This window comes from Melospiza melodia, chromosome 1 (genome assembly GCF_035770615.1).
Source record: "Melospiza melodia melodia isolate bMelMel2 chromosome 1, bMelMel2.pri, whole genome shotgun sequence".
In the NCBI taxonomy this organism is placed as follows: domain Eukaryota; kingdom Metazoa; phylum Chordata; class Aves; order Passeriformes; family Passerellidae; genus Melospiza; species Melospiza melodia.
Genome location: NC_086194.1, coordinates 160,527,912 through 160,543,114, shown reverse-complemented (window position 1 = coordinate 160,543,114; position 15,203 = coordinate 160,527,912). Strand labels below are relative to the sequence as shown.

General features: G+C 38.6%; 1 protein-coding gene across 1 annotated transcript in view; it reads left to right on the top strand.

Annotated features, from left to right (window-relative positions):
- Nucleotides 1–14,012, top strand: part of MRPL13 (mitochondrial ribosomal protein L13) — a 29,245-nt gene extending 15,233 nt beyond the window's left edge. The window contains exon 7 of the mRNA XM_063173506.1: nucleotides 13,575–14,012. Coding sequence (XP_063029576.1) covers nucleotides 13,575–13,599 — 25 coding nt within the window. The 3' untranslated portion in view covers nucleotides 13,600–14,012. The remainder of the gene's footprint in view (nucleotides 1–13,574) is intronic.
- The last annotated feature ends 1,191 nt before the right edge of the window (nucleotides 14,013–15,203 follow it).

Sequence of the window (15,203 nt, the reverse complement as noted above, 5' to 3'; positions counted from 1 at the left end):
GATAAACTTGATGCCATCTAATTTAGTCATTGCTGTCAAACTAAGTTTTGTAATATCTTCATGTCAGCATATTAACTTTGGGGAAAATCTGCAGGTAAGAACACTCCTGCAGTTAGAATTCCCCTCCCATAATTTCTTGGAACAATCCCTCTGGAAGAATCCAAACCACAGAGAAAATAAGCATCCTCTTTTTTGTATCTTTCTCTCCTCTGTAGTCTCATCTGGATTGATTGCTGGTAACTGCACTCTGTATATACAATCTTACTCCTTGCCAATTATGGGGGCTGGGGAGTGCAACTGCCTTGGAAATCATCTAGCAAATTTGGAGGCTTTCAGCTCAGTGCTTCTCCTGTGGGAGAGCTAGGGAGCTCAAGTGGGTATTATGGTGAGAAAAACCAGGGAATAGGTGGGCCTGAGAGGAACAGAATACTGGGTGTAAAATGAGTGAGAGAATGTTAAAGAGAAGTGGAGGTGGTGGGTTCTGGGTGGGGTAGGGAAAAACAAATGGGAGTTTGGGAGAATTTTAATGCTCTGAGTGTAGAGACTGGGGCAGAAGTTTCCCTTCAACCAACTGCTCCATCTAGAGCCACATTTAAAGGCTTGGAGACACACCTAACCCTTGCTGTGTCAGACTTTTGTCCCACCTGCTTTTATGCTCCCAGGAGCTGGTAAGATCTAGCAGAGGGAGAAGAATGAAGATGGTTGTCTTCCATCTCTCTGCTAACTGCAGGGATCATCACTGGTGTGATTTTGGCTTCTTGTCCTGGCCTGCAACCAGGCTATTGTTGGTGTCACATAAATTTTAATTTAACCTTCAGCTCAATTTTTTACCAGTTTTGATCTTGGGAAGAGTTTCCAATATGAAGTAATGGGAAAAATAGTAATATTTTTCCTGTCTGAATGAGAAAGTGTATTTTGATTCTCTGGCATTCAGATTTCAGGGCTGGGGAGGGAGGAGGGCTTAGTTGGCAAATAAAAGATGAAGAATTGAGCAAATTTGATAAAATAACTTTCTGATGTGAAATATCTTTATATTTTTATATATATTTAAAATAATGTAAATATCTTTATATTTTATATATATAAAGTGAAATATCTTTATATTTTATATTAAGAGGTCTGTAAAAGGGGACTTAAAATGAACCACAGCCATGTGCCCACACTGTTCTGATTAAAATGCCAGCTGGAGTGTCTGAGAATAGACAGCTTTGCACCAAACACATTAAAAGAAAGGGTGTATGAATATGCAGAGGTAATAGAATCTCTGTTCTGAGTTTTTTCAGTGTGTGAAGCCATGGAAGAAGTAGTGTTGGCATTTTTACAGTATTCCTGTGAAAGACTGGAGAAGGAACAAAAATATAAGTATTTACATAGTCTTCTTTTTAGAAGCATATAGACAAATATGCTATATGCTTCTAAAAAGAAGACTATGTAAATACTTATATTTTATACTAGAAATATATAATATTTCTAAATACTAGAAAATGTACAGCTTTGTTTAAAAAACCAAAGAGAAGTTAGGTTAAAATATTGTTACATAAATTTGATAATTTGAGATGTACTAGAAAACAACTATGTGACATGAAAATTACTTGAGAAGAGAAAACTTAAAGGGAATGTGTGTTGTTTTGTAGAAATCCAAATATTGCAGAGATATATTTGCATCTCAGAACACCAAACTGACTTTGGATTTTGGGTTTGGGTTCCTTGTCATTTCAATCTTGTCACCTGCCAGGCTGCCCAGGGAGGCTGTGGAATCTTCAGCCCTGGAGATGCTCAGAACTCCCTGCACAGTTCCCTGAGCAAGCTGATGTAATGTTGAACTTAGTTCCTCTCTGAGTGGAGTCCTTTCAGATGCAAATTATTCTGTGGTTCTTTATATGTGGGGAAAGTAAACAAACATAGTAAAATAGATTAATATTTTAATAAACTGTGTTTAAAAGACCCAGTGCTTAGGTTGCTAATCTTATTAGTCCTGTTTGGCTTTTCCTTGGGCTGTTGTTTGTTACTCTGTACTAGGATCTCAGAAATCAAGGTGAGAACACACAATGCTAAAATGAGTACCTTGTTCTTGTCCCCTTCATTCTGCATTTGTGATGTAAAAAGCCTTGTTATGGACTTGGATCTGTGAGTTCTGTAGAACCTGTAGATAGCTTCCATGCAGTATGAGCAGTCCTTACAATAAAGCAGAAAATGCAGGACACAGAAAAGCTTTAAACTCCTCTTTTTATTTTCTTCTTCAGATGGTTTTAGTAATTCTTCCTGCCTTATGTGACTTTTGGTTTTAATTATTATTTATCTTCCATGAAGTTTTGAGCCTGGTGACCTACCTAATTACCAAAGAGAAGATGCTCAAAATGAAATGAAATATCTCTGAGAATGATTAGAAAAGGGAGGAGTGACAGGGAGGCAGGGTTAATGGTTCAGCTTCTTTCTACAGAAAAAAAAATAGTTGATATTAGCCCTTTAAGATACCTGTATGCTTTAAGGGAAAAGATCAAATGAAAAGCAGAGCTTAATTAAAGGTATGTAAGTCTGTAAATACAGATTGTAAGTCTATAAATACAGATAAACACAATTATGAGTAAAAAATTAATCTTTGAGGTTTTACATTAAAACTTATACTCAAGAAATGTACCTTACTGTATATAAGCCAGACATAAGATAGATAAATAGGGAATGAATGTAAATAGCTGAATTTATGTGAAAATTTACGAATATTGGGGGGAAAATACCCTTTTTCTTTTTAATTTGAAATAATAATGTAAATTTTCATTTGGAATGTGAAGAATGTGCTCAGTGCTGCTAATGTTATTGGAAATTTTTGCTATATTTTGTGTTAAAATGTCTTGCTAGAGAGGGTTCTTTAAAGGGTGTTGTGCTGGTAGTTGGAGACTGACCCACCACAGAGAAAGACACAGTGTGCAAGTGGGACACTAAAATAGAGAAATAGTTTTAAGGAAATCGCAGGTGTGGAAACCCAGCACATCGTTAGGTTTTCAGTGGTAAGCATTCCCATCACCTCTCCTTCCACCACGACAGGACATCAAGAGGGATCCTGCTCCATGAAAGGGGAGAATTCAAAGTCAGGATATTCCTGGTCAGAGAAGCTTTCCTTGAGCATTCTTTCCTTTTATTCCTAATTGGAGCCAACTGGCTTTCCAACTTGTGCAGAAGTTCTGACTTAGATCCTCCGTGGAGAGGTCTGAAGTAAGTGGGATGGAAAACCATATAGATACAGGAAAGTAAATTATGTCTGTTCCAGACATATTTCAAGGTGAAAAAGATCAAAAACAAGTTCATTTGACAGAGTTTGATCTTGTACTGTGAATGAAACTTTTATTTCAAGTGTGTTTGAAATTTCAGATTGTATGTCTTTTAAATGAGTTTTAAACAGAAATCATCACAGAATTCACCAAGTACATATGACTAAGCAAACAATTCTGTTCCTTGAAAGCAAGGATACATCAGATTCATGGGCACATTTTCCTGTTATATACCATTTGAAAGTTGTTTAACTGTCTGGGTATATATGTGTTTTGAGACAATTTTAAAGGCAGGAAATTGTACTTCAAGAAGTATTTAAATAAGAATGTTACCAGAAACAGCAGCCCTGTGTTGTTCCAGTGAGATGGATGCATTCCTGGGAGTTTCCCTTAAGAAAGCAGAGCTGTCTGATTGCATAGAGTGTGCTTGGGCTGGTGCTGGTGTGCAGACTGAGTGCCTGGTCCACTGCCAGCCCTCCTAGGAGCTCCCCTCGGGCCAGACAGCTGCTTGCTTGGCCTTGGGGGAACAAGTTCTTCCACACTTCTGAAGTTTTCAAAACTTGATATATTGTAAACTCTGCAATTTGCTTTTTGAAAACCAAACACCTTCTTAATGTTTATATTTCTGAGTAACTTTCCTGATTTCTGCCCCATCTGTACATCCTGCTTTGAGGCAGGGAGTTGCAGAGCCTGGTCTGAAGCCATGGTTTTGTTCCAGCCAAGCAGCATGGCTTAGGCAGGGTCCCAGTACTGACACTGCTTGTCATCTCCGTGCCATGGCACACAGATTCCTGGAAGTTCGTCAGCAGCACTCTGTGGCTTTGAAAGCAGAAAATCACAGTGTTCTCAGACAGAAGTTTGTAGGTGGTGAAACACAAGCATATTGGATGCCTGTGAACTGCAGATGGCTCTGGTAATCCTCTTACATATTCTGTCACTCCAGTTCCTCCCCAGTTTTGTCTTGCCAGACTCAAGCAACCAGAAGCCACCTGTGATGTTCCCAGCAGATAAATGGGCACTGGTAAACAGAAAAGCTTTTGGGTTAAAAATCCTTTCAGCCACCACTTCCTTTTCTGTTTTCTTAGAAAAACTGCAGCAGTAATTATCTTGCACTATTTTACAATTTCTAGTGCAAGTTTCTTGTTTTAGTTACATGTATTATTTCTGGAATGTAGTAATTGAGCAGAAAAAGAAGCCAGAGATATCCTGATTATGTGCCTGAAAGGATGTTCTAAACAGTACTTTTATATGTGCAAGGTACTAACAGGTTTTATTAGGATTTTTGTCTCTTAATTTCTTCAGATAACTTCATGAGGAGCAGACACTAAAAGACACTCCACATTATATTGCATAGAGAAATTACCTTTGGAGTATTTCCAGTAATTTGCTGTGTTACAAATTATAACTTGCAGTTTTTACTAAGTTTATAATATTTTTTTTCTCCCTACAATGACGTATGAGGTAAAATAAAGGAAAAGAGTGATCACTCTAGTTACCTTGAGAAGAGCAGAGGGAAAGCCATAAAGCCATCTCTAAAGATGGTGAGGTCTTGAGCCATTTTTGTAAGAACCATCTCAAGTTTATTTATTAGCCTTTAAAAATTTGGTACCAAATTAAATTTCTCCAGTCATTTTCTTAGAGTGTGTCATTTTCTTAGAGTGTGTCTGCAGCTTCTTAGGATTTGTATTGTGTTTTATATTATGCCTCACTAGGTAATATTTGGTTTTTATCTTGGGCTAAGTATTCCCCCTCCAACTTGAGTGCTCATCTTCTCTCACAAAGCAGGCCTAGCATGTAGCAGTGTTGAGAGAAGACTTGGCCCACACAAACTTCTGTAAAAGACTGCAGCCAGTCTTACTTTTTCCTAAAGAACAAACTGTATAAACTAGGAAAAAGCTATCCTGCCAATCCAGCCCAGTTCTGTTCCCATGTACTCTTTGAGGAGTCCCTCTGGCAGTTCATTTTCTGTGGCCTTTTTGCCTCTTGGTAGAAATTACATTAACTAACTGGAGATCATTAATCCCCAATCAAATCTAGTAACTATCACTGGTAAATTTTGGGGGGTTTTTTTATTAGTGAGGGTATAAAATGTCTCAGAATTTTGTGTAGCAGATTTGTGTTCATTTAAGAGGAGATTTGGAGGTAAGCAAGTCCCACATTTCAGACTACCAGAACTGGATCTAAATTCCTGTGCAAAAAGCCACACAGGTACTTAAGAAGAAAATTGCTCTCCTCTTCATTAGGTTTTAGCTGCAGGCAGCACCTGGACACTAATCAAGAAGGGTCAGTAACTCAGTCATCTTAACAATCCAATACATCCATGTTCAGATTGTTTAGCCTATTGAATTCAATTACTGGCTTTTCTCTGGCATGCCTAAAACAGATCAGTGCTCCTGATTCTCATACTCTTTACCTGGGGGCAGCTTAGGTTGTTTCTAAAACAAGAGTTGAAGGTAAGAGATAACAAATGGGTAACTGGGCCCTTTTATTGGTACTTTCTGAAGAGGCTCTCAAAAATAAAGTTCCAAAGCAACTTTCCCTTTCCTTTAAAACCTGTTTATCTCATATGTGAGAATAGAAACTAAATGAATGGAAATTTGACAAGGAATAGGAGAGTGGTTGTATATGATACTGTTGAACTGCTTGCCCAGTTGAAATTAGAGTTAGATTAATTTTTAATCACTTTTATAAATGTCTAGATTTCCTTTTTTCACTTCTGTGGCTGACAGTAAGTCTGGAAAATATTTCACTATTCCTTCACCCACTTCTCTGTTTATTTGAAGAATAACGTAATTCTTTGTCCAAAGCCAAGTGTACAGTGCTGCTCTGTATGCAGCCCTATAGTTTTTAGCAGAATATATCACTATAAAAGTAACCTTCTGTTTTCAAAAAGCATCATCTTAACAAGATGAAGCTTACAAGTATATTCCATTGATTTATCTTTAATATTTTTCCAGACAGAATTCATATAAGCAAGGCCAAATTCAGGGAATTACAGTAAGTTTAAAGAAGCTTAGATCAATTTTTCTTAACTGAGGTTGTAACTACTTTATTTTAAATTTTAATAAGCCATTCTTCATTTCACTCAGAGTACCTAAATGCATATCAGATAACTTGATTTAAGGACCATTTTTAAAAATTACAACAAGTGCTACTTTTATGCAGAAAAAAGCAAACAAGTTGCACCTGAAAACCACAAAATATATATCTTAAGTTTTGTTTCTGCATAAAAGGATAAGTCACTATAGCTGCACTGTCATAGCAGTATCACCTTTTGTTACTCTTGTTACAAAATGCAGCTTCTGTTACTGTTGTTTGTTCTCCAGGCAAAATAAGTTATGCTTGTAGAAGTGCTTTTTAGGCAAGACAACAGTCTGCATGAGAACAACACTAACATGGAAACAGTTCTTGTGCTCCAAGCAGAGGAATTGAGGGTTGATAATAGGCCACAGTGTGAATTGGAAATTTAGTGATAGTTGAAATATCATTAGCTATTTCACTGATTATTTTACCAGAGGCATAGAGCTAACATGGTGCATCTTGAGTAAGAAGAATGATTCTTGATTCTTCTCCCCCCCACCACCCCAGCACCAAACTGTTGGTGTTTGAGTATAACCACATAATGTGGTTTTCCAGGGAATGATAGCAATGTCTGATCCTTGAGTTTTGATTTACTAGTGTGGTTAGTGAAAAAGATGAAATGTGTTCAGAAACCCCCTCTAGCTATAGTCCCCTTACCTAATAGCATTGACTTTGGCACAACTTGCAGTGTTCCTGAAAAATACATACATTCCTCTTGTTTCAGAATTTACAGTAAATTTTGTCTGTGTGTTGAAGTTTTTCTATTAAAAAAAAAACCTTAAATACTCAAAATTTTATAGTTTATTAATAAAATAACTTTAAAATATGTGCCAGATAGACAACAGATTTTATGTTGTGTGTATTGTGTGCTAATTTTAAACAAAACCAAATTATTTGGAACCTTTTGTTTTAAGAAAAGGCTAAAAGCCACCTATTGCCCTTAATAAGCAGATATGAAAGATGAGCCACAGAACCATTCTGTGTAAGCAGACTTCTGTCATCAGTTAGCAATAATTCCACATTCCTGTGATGGTAATTTCCAGAATTATGGAGAAGAGCATCACAGTAATGCAGATTGAGTGTGCCTGCCAGCACAGAGTAATGGGTTCAGAGTGGCTGAGGGCTAGTAACTGGCATGATCAGCCCACAAAATCTTTTCACTAATTGGTCTTCCCCAATCTGTCATCCATTCAAAACTGTGTTGTTTATAAACTCCCCTAAATGAGACCTTTATGAGCTAGTGGATATTTGTTAAATACTTTAAAAATTAGGGTAGGTTAGAAGTGCTTTAATACCAATTATTTCTTTGTTCTAATTTTTCGGCCAAGTTTGGAGAGATTTTATCCTTGTTGTTTCTTAAAATTCTTGAAACTTGTCTAAGAAAGTCAGGGAGAACTGTAAAACTACACAGTCATGCTGAAGTCTCCTTCAGCTTTTTGAGGAACACTACACTGTTCAGGAAACAGGATGGGGAAAAGGGAAAAAAAGGCTGCTGGTTAAAAAAGCTAACATAGCAGCCACAGACCTAAAACCCTCTGGGGTGAGTTACTCTTAAAACATATTGAAAACTGTGAGTTAAGACCAGTACTTTTTTGGTTTTGTTTTTGTTGAATAACCTATGCAAATGGGAATCCTACCAGACATTAAATTTTTCAGGTCATACAAAGTGTTGTACAGACTGTGAGTAGAAGAGATGGATGTGCCTTTCCTACATGATGGTTATCCATTTTAAGGTGGTTTTCATGCATCTGGTGTGCTTTCTGTCATTCATGGAAGCAGTAAAATCTTAACAGAATTCCAAGCATATACTCTTCAAATTTTGCTCTTGTACCATGTCTCTCATCTCAGTCACTGTGTTAACCTGTGGCATTAGTTAGCCTCAAGGCACCAACCTTTTGCAGTGCTGATGCAAAATGTTTTCTGAACATTCCTTATTACTGCTGCTGAGAGTGCAGAATTTCCAGGGAACTCTGGGTCATGTGCTCCAATGATTGCCCGCAGGTGAAGAGAAAATTGCAATTTGAGACAGAGCTTCCACAGCAGGTGTGCATTGCTGAGTCAAGAGCAGGTATTGACAGGTCACTTACTGTGCAGCCCTGCCTGACTCCTCAGCAGAGGCAGGTTTGAAACCATTAGCAGTCATTAACACAGGCTTGCAAGCACACAAATGACTGCAACAATTCCATGAGATCTGACTTCATAAAACTTGTTTTGAAAAGTCCTAGACAATGCAGTGTAACAGCAAAGCCCTGTGAGTAGGGATTGTTTGTGGAGAGATGGCTATCCAAGGTTTTTGAGCTTGAAAGAAGATAAGGTCATGTTATCAATGCTGTTTATCAGCAGCATGCAATAGAAGAATCTAGGGAGGTGTGACACTTCTTTTGGAAGAAGGAAGGGCAATGTTGACTACAAATTATATTGTGATAGCTAATCCCAGTGCATTTAGAAGTTCTAAGAAACAAAGTCATTTGGATTAAAATACATAGTTTTGAAGAGGTATGCTGAGTAATTAAAAGTGAAGAGATTTATTTTTTAAATATTGTCTGCATTGTAAAATAACTGCTGTATGTCTAGAATAGACAGTATATATAACTCAGCTGCCTTACCTTTATTATTTCTTTGAGGTTAGTAATGCTAACCTGTCTGCTGTAAGATGCTACAAGGTTTTAGCTTGTTTGCCTAGAAATAAGATGGTGAAGTTGTCCTGTATATTTTTGAAATCAAGTTAGTTGCACTATAACACAGACTAGTGATTACTTAGATTTGGCCTTCATAGAGTAACACACACCCCCCTTATTTTATTTTTTCTGAGGCTGTTTTACCTCCACAAAGCATTGCTAGGCAAAGGGAAACATCATTGCTGGAATGTGCTGACAAGAATTTAATAAAGATGGAGCTGTGCAGCAGGTCTATTCAGAACTGATTGAAATAAATATTCACTCCAGGAGTTGAGAGTTGAACACATTAAACTATTGCAGAGGGTCTCTGTCCTGTCCTTCCCCACAGGAAAAATACCCTTGAAAGAGGATATTTCACATCACACTGAAAAAGAATATTGAATGTGCTGTAAAGTGGGGGGTCCCATGATAGTTGCAGATATGCAAGTAGGTCTTTTTGTGCTGATAGTTTCTGTTTGCCATCTGAGATGTTCAAAGGCTGAGGTCATAGCTTAGTGAGCATTTTTTCTGGCAGTAGGGCTCAGTTTTAAGAATCATCCATCAATTTTCCTGCCTCTCCATTCTGCTTGTGTGGCAACAGAATGGAGAATCGGAGAGCTGACCTAGGTTAAAGACAACCTTGTTTTATGCAGCTGCACAAAGGGGCGTGTGTGTGCTGGAGTTGGTTGGAGTTGCTGGGAATCACATGTGTGTTCACCAGATTTCAGTATTAATTAATGACACAGATGCCAGCACTACACTCTGCAGTGCTTTTCAAAACATAACTGTAACTCCAAAATCTGCAGAGACACTGAAGAGAGAACTTACAATGGCAAGTTTTTGCCCAAGGACACAAGCCTCTTAAAGTCATCTTTAAAGTCCATAAAGAAGGGCAGAACTTCTTCATGTTCTAGGGTTTAGTTTGACCTCAGTCTTATTTCATGAGGTGGAGTACAGACTGTTTTGCTCTAAATGAGAAAACTCTCACAGTCCATTGGTTTTTTTTCAACACTGCAGAGTGTAGGGCTGGCATCATTATCAAAAGACAACATTTATATGAAATACATTAATTCTGCTGAGTTTGGGGAATTCTCTACCAGTTACAGAGGGGACCACTAAGACCTTTTTGTTTTCCATCACAAAGGCTGATCCTAGGAGGTGGACAAAGGTGCAGGTTTATCTGTTCTGTAAGTTTCAGTGGCTGTGAATTGTCAGCATTTTACATCAGCTGTATTTCTCTTTTGATAGCTGTGAGTATGGATAAAAATTGGGAAAATTTATGGAATCACAGAATTGTGAGGTTTGGCAGGGACCTATGGTGGTGATCCAGTCCAACCCTCCTGCCAAGGCAGGTCCCCTAGAGCAGGTTACAAGGGAATGCCTCCAGGTGGGTTTTGAGTGTCTTCAGAGAGAATCCATGATCTCCCTGGGCAGCTTTAACAGATTGAAAAGCTGTAATCAGAGTTCAGGACCAGCTCTTCAGCGCCTCTTGCTCAGTGGTAAATTATTTGTTGAGAGAAGCACTGAGAGGCCTCCTGTAACAAATGGATTACTGATTTAATTTGCTGAGTATTTTGCCTAGAACTCACAGAACTGTCTTAACACTTTTTATGTGGAGTATAAAAATGTTAGTGAGACAAATATTTTTTACATATTTTGGTGGCAGACATCTGCTGCACAGACTAATATTGCATATTTTCAGTGAACCCATAATAGTTTGTGTTTCAGCATAGATTGCAGAGACATTGGTTCCCACATTCCCCCATTTCCCTTTGTCTTGGAGTCTCCTGTCACTATACAGCAAAGCTTTTTTTCCCCAAGAAGGTTACTTTAAAAATAAAAAGCAGAGGAGAAGCAGCTATGTGAAGTCTTGCCTTTGGGTGAATTTCTGAACTGTCTGTTCTAGGAGATAGCATTTCCTTTGTTTCAAGAGCATAAACTCTGGCCTTTGCTGAGGAAAGGCAAAAGCACTGCCATCAAAGAAGAAAACTCTCACATGGATTTGTGTCACTTATCAATGAGCAGTTACCCATTGATGCTCACAAGTGGTTCATAATTCTCTCTGAGTAGACAGCATTTTTGTGGCTTCATATTCTTCATCTGACAAAATGCCTATAACACTCCTGCCAAAGGCAGTGTTTTCCAAGGCTTAGCTTTCCTGGTGCCAAGAATTCTTCAAAAGCAGTCCAAAAGCCAAGTACTAGTGGGCATAAAAAGCCTACTGTGGCAATAGAAAAGGCTTTAAAAACTTTTGTATTTGTTCACACAAGTGTTTCAGTGTGGAAAATCCTGTCTTTAAGCTTCATTAACTTCAGAAGACTGCAAACTAAGAGTCCAGTGTTTGATGCATTTTTATACATTTAAATTTTAAGACAATAAGCATTAAAGTTGAAATGCAGATTACAAGCAAGCAAGAAAAAAGATTTTCACACCAGAACAAAGTGCTGTGAGACCTGTAGTTCTGCAGCACTCCAGCATAACCCTAGATGGAACTTTTAAGGGAGCCATTCATAGAAAAATGCAAAATCCTTTGAGCAATGTACAGGAGAATGGATTGGTCTCTCTAAAGACAGAGTAATAACTGTAAGCTGCAAGACAAGGATGTCTTTGCCATGCTGTGTTGCCTGAAATCTTCCAGCACTGTCCACCTGTCCAGGATGGATGTAGTGATAAAACTTCTAAGTCACTGCTGAGAATTTTTCAACATCCCCTACTCTTACCACTCTACAAACAGTTTGATATAATGAAATACCTATTCTGGCATGCAGTGAGATCAGAGTAACAAAATGTGGAATGGCAGAGAGGCTGGAGCCAGAGGATGTTTAAGGCCCCTTCTGACCCAAAGCATTCTCTGATTCTGTGAATATCTCCAAGTACTGAAGTCTGGGATTCTAGGAAATGTGATTTGGCTTCCCAGCACACACCAACCATCAAACAAGTCCAGCATTAAGCAAGTATGTAAACAGCATATATGGTGCTTGCAGCAGTTCTGTCATGCACAAAAGATACAAGTCCAAATATTAATACAGAATATGCTGTTTAAATGGGGCACAGAGCAGCTTTGTGATTCATCACAGTATGAAGACTAGCTCTTCTTTATAGTTGTTCTGTAAAATTCACACAGTTTTATATGCTACTCTTGAAATAACACAAACTGAATTCCAGACTTGCTTCATGTGAGAACCTATGGGCTCATACAAGAGTTGTGTGGATGATTTCACTTTGCAGTGCTATTGCTTGGCAAAATCTGAAACTGCAACATAGGACTAAACAAGTATTGGATTTCTGTGAGGCATCTCAGCAGCCATTTGAACTCTCAGTCTTTAAAGTAAGCTGTCTGCTTCCATTGCTGTCTGCTTTTCATTTCCATTATTGAGCTGAATTACAGATAAAATGTACCGCCTTTGGAAATTCAACATGGTGACTGTAGTGGTTTGCAGGTTATCCTGTATACCAGAATTTTTCATTCAACTTCATGGCAAATCTCGCCTGTATTCCTTTAGATGTCTCTAAAACCTTTGTTAATACCTGTCTTATTGAGTCCTGTGAGTTCCCCAAGCTACTTTGATTCTCAGATGAGAGGAGCAGTGAGGAGCATTGTGTTCCTGCAGGCTGCAGCTCTGTGTGGGATGGGGGCTGTGAGGGGCGGCTGCTCCATGCTGGGCAAACACCAGGCCTGTCCTGGGCACCTCAGGGACCCTGACCTGCACTGGGTGACACCAGAGATGTTCTGGGCACCTCAGAGACCCTGACCTGCACTGGGTGACACCAGGCCTGTCCTGGGCACCTCAGGGACCCTGACCTGCACTGGGTGACACCAGGCCTGTCCTGGGCACCTCAGGGACCCTGACCTGTGCTGGGAGTTTGGGAGTGACTGGGCAGAGTCCAGGATGTGCAGCTTCTCTGTAGGACATGGTAGGGACGTAGATGTGCATCCAGTCCGCAAACTCAGCATTTTAAAAGCCATAAGCTGCTCTGAGCTGTGCAGTTTCAGGCAGAATGTGGTTCCTGCAGCCTGTGGATGAATGGCAGGCAGGCAGGGAGAGAGATGTGCCTGAATAGGAGATCACAGAGGGTTGCAAACAGCAGTCAGCTTCTTTCTGTTTTCCACATCTGTCATCCAAGCAAAGGGGATTGCAGAACTTCTAAGATTCAAGTTAGGGGTTTTTTTTAAATCATTGGTTTTAACTATTTTAGTAGTGTTGTGTTGGACTTCGCTGTTAAGTAAAACTTGCCATCTTATCCATGGATTATTCAGTTGTTAAAAGTGGAGCCAAATCAGTGTCTGGGTTTAAAGCCCTGTGAGACTGCATTCAGTTCAAGGTGCTTTTTTGTTTTGCTTAGGAAAGTAGGAGTGACCAACTAGTCCTGATGTCTGTAAATTCTTAGAGATCTTAGTAAATATCTTTAATTTGTTCTGTCTTGTTTGTGTAATCCAGAAAATATTCTTAGTCAAAAAGAACTTCACCAGAGTGAGGAAATAAAACTAGATGAGGCTGCTACTACAGCCTTAAAGCAAAACCACTGCAGTGAACATGCATTTCTTAAAATACATTGTTTTTCCCCACAGACCTAAAGATTTTCGAAGGAAGTAATAAGAATGAAAGAAGTGCCATCAAGAGTGTCTCTCCTCCTTCAAAGAAAATTCTTCTAATATGGAAGCATCTGTGTGGCTCAGTCAGCCCTTCTATACTGAATGTTTCTGACAGCTGTTAGTAAATTTGGCTTGGTAAGATTATAGAAATCACTGTATTTGAAACAGCTAAGATTAGGTATTATCTTGTCAATGCCATCTGTACTCTGTATTGTATGATCTGGTATTTTTTCATGACATTTGATTTAATACTGTTATTAAAGAATTAATACCTTTGTAATGAGTACTTGCATTTCACAGAAACAATACACTGACTACTGCTATGAAGTAGCTCAGTGCTGACAACCCAGTGTAGAACAGATTTCCTCAAAGAGCTTGTTGAAATAACAGGTATTAAAGGCAGATCAACAGAGAGATACTTCTCCTTTTTTCCCTCCTTCAGCCTCAATCTGATTTTCATTCAAGTCACAGGAACATGTCTTACCTACTTTAAAGAATATATTGCAGAACAGAGAAGCATTTTTATCATGGAAACTAAATGAGGAAACCAAACTTAAGTGTTGAATGGTGCAAAAGAAGTCTTAAAATTCACTTCACTTCTGCAAGCTACTTTCCTGAAATTCCTGTCTGCTTTCCTGCTCTGAAAACCCTCAAGCCAAAGATGTTCTGGAGATAAGTAAAGCACCTGTTGTTTTCTGTGTAGTAGGAAATGCTGGTACATTGTGTGCCAAATTTTACAATGTCTAGTGAGGAGAATTTGAGTGTTCTACATCTGTTTCATACAAGCATCATACAGGAAGAAAACCAGTTGTTTATTTATAACCATATTTCATTACATGAAATAAAGGTTTGGTATTGGGCCTTTCTTTGACATTCAAATGGGCTTATCCCAGGAAAAATTCCCACCTAGTGAATGTGCAGCCTTCGCTTCCAATTTAATTAGTACACTGCATTAACTAGTGAAAGTATTTTTGAAGGGCCTAGGTTGCAGCAAATGCTCTTTTCTGTATAAGTACACAGTTTATTGGTAAGATCTCTGTGGCATCAACTGTTCATCATGTGCTGAATCCTTCAGTCAGCAGCTTCACTTTCTTAGGTGGTCTGGAAAAAAGACACTCTTGATTATTCTGAGACTGGATTTTGGAGAAAATCCTGACAGAATGAGTCTTCTTTTGGCACACATACAATTCCTGAATAGTATATTTATAATTGGGTAGAGCACAGAGTAACTAGTTACTTACTCTATTACTCTATTACTCTAATAAAGAGTAACTACTACCCTAATAAAGAGTACTCTAATAAAGAGTAACTCTAATAAAGAGTGACTATATATGATTAATGATACCAGCAGCATTCTGGTCAGCATGGTGCCAGTAAATGGCACAGTAAATAGAAAGTTAAAATAAATTACCTACTGCAATTGAATCTTGTGCTTTAGTATATAAATTGTTATAAAATTTGAATGAGTATGGCCACTTTATTTTCCCCAAGTAATTTGTTTAATTGACTCCATGTACATCCTATGGTGTGAGGAGGAGGTGGCAGTGGCAGCCTGTTGTGCAGGTGTGCAGCACAGGGGATCCCTCAGGCCCAGAGCACCAAACT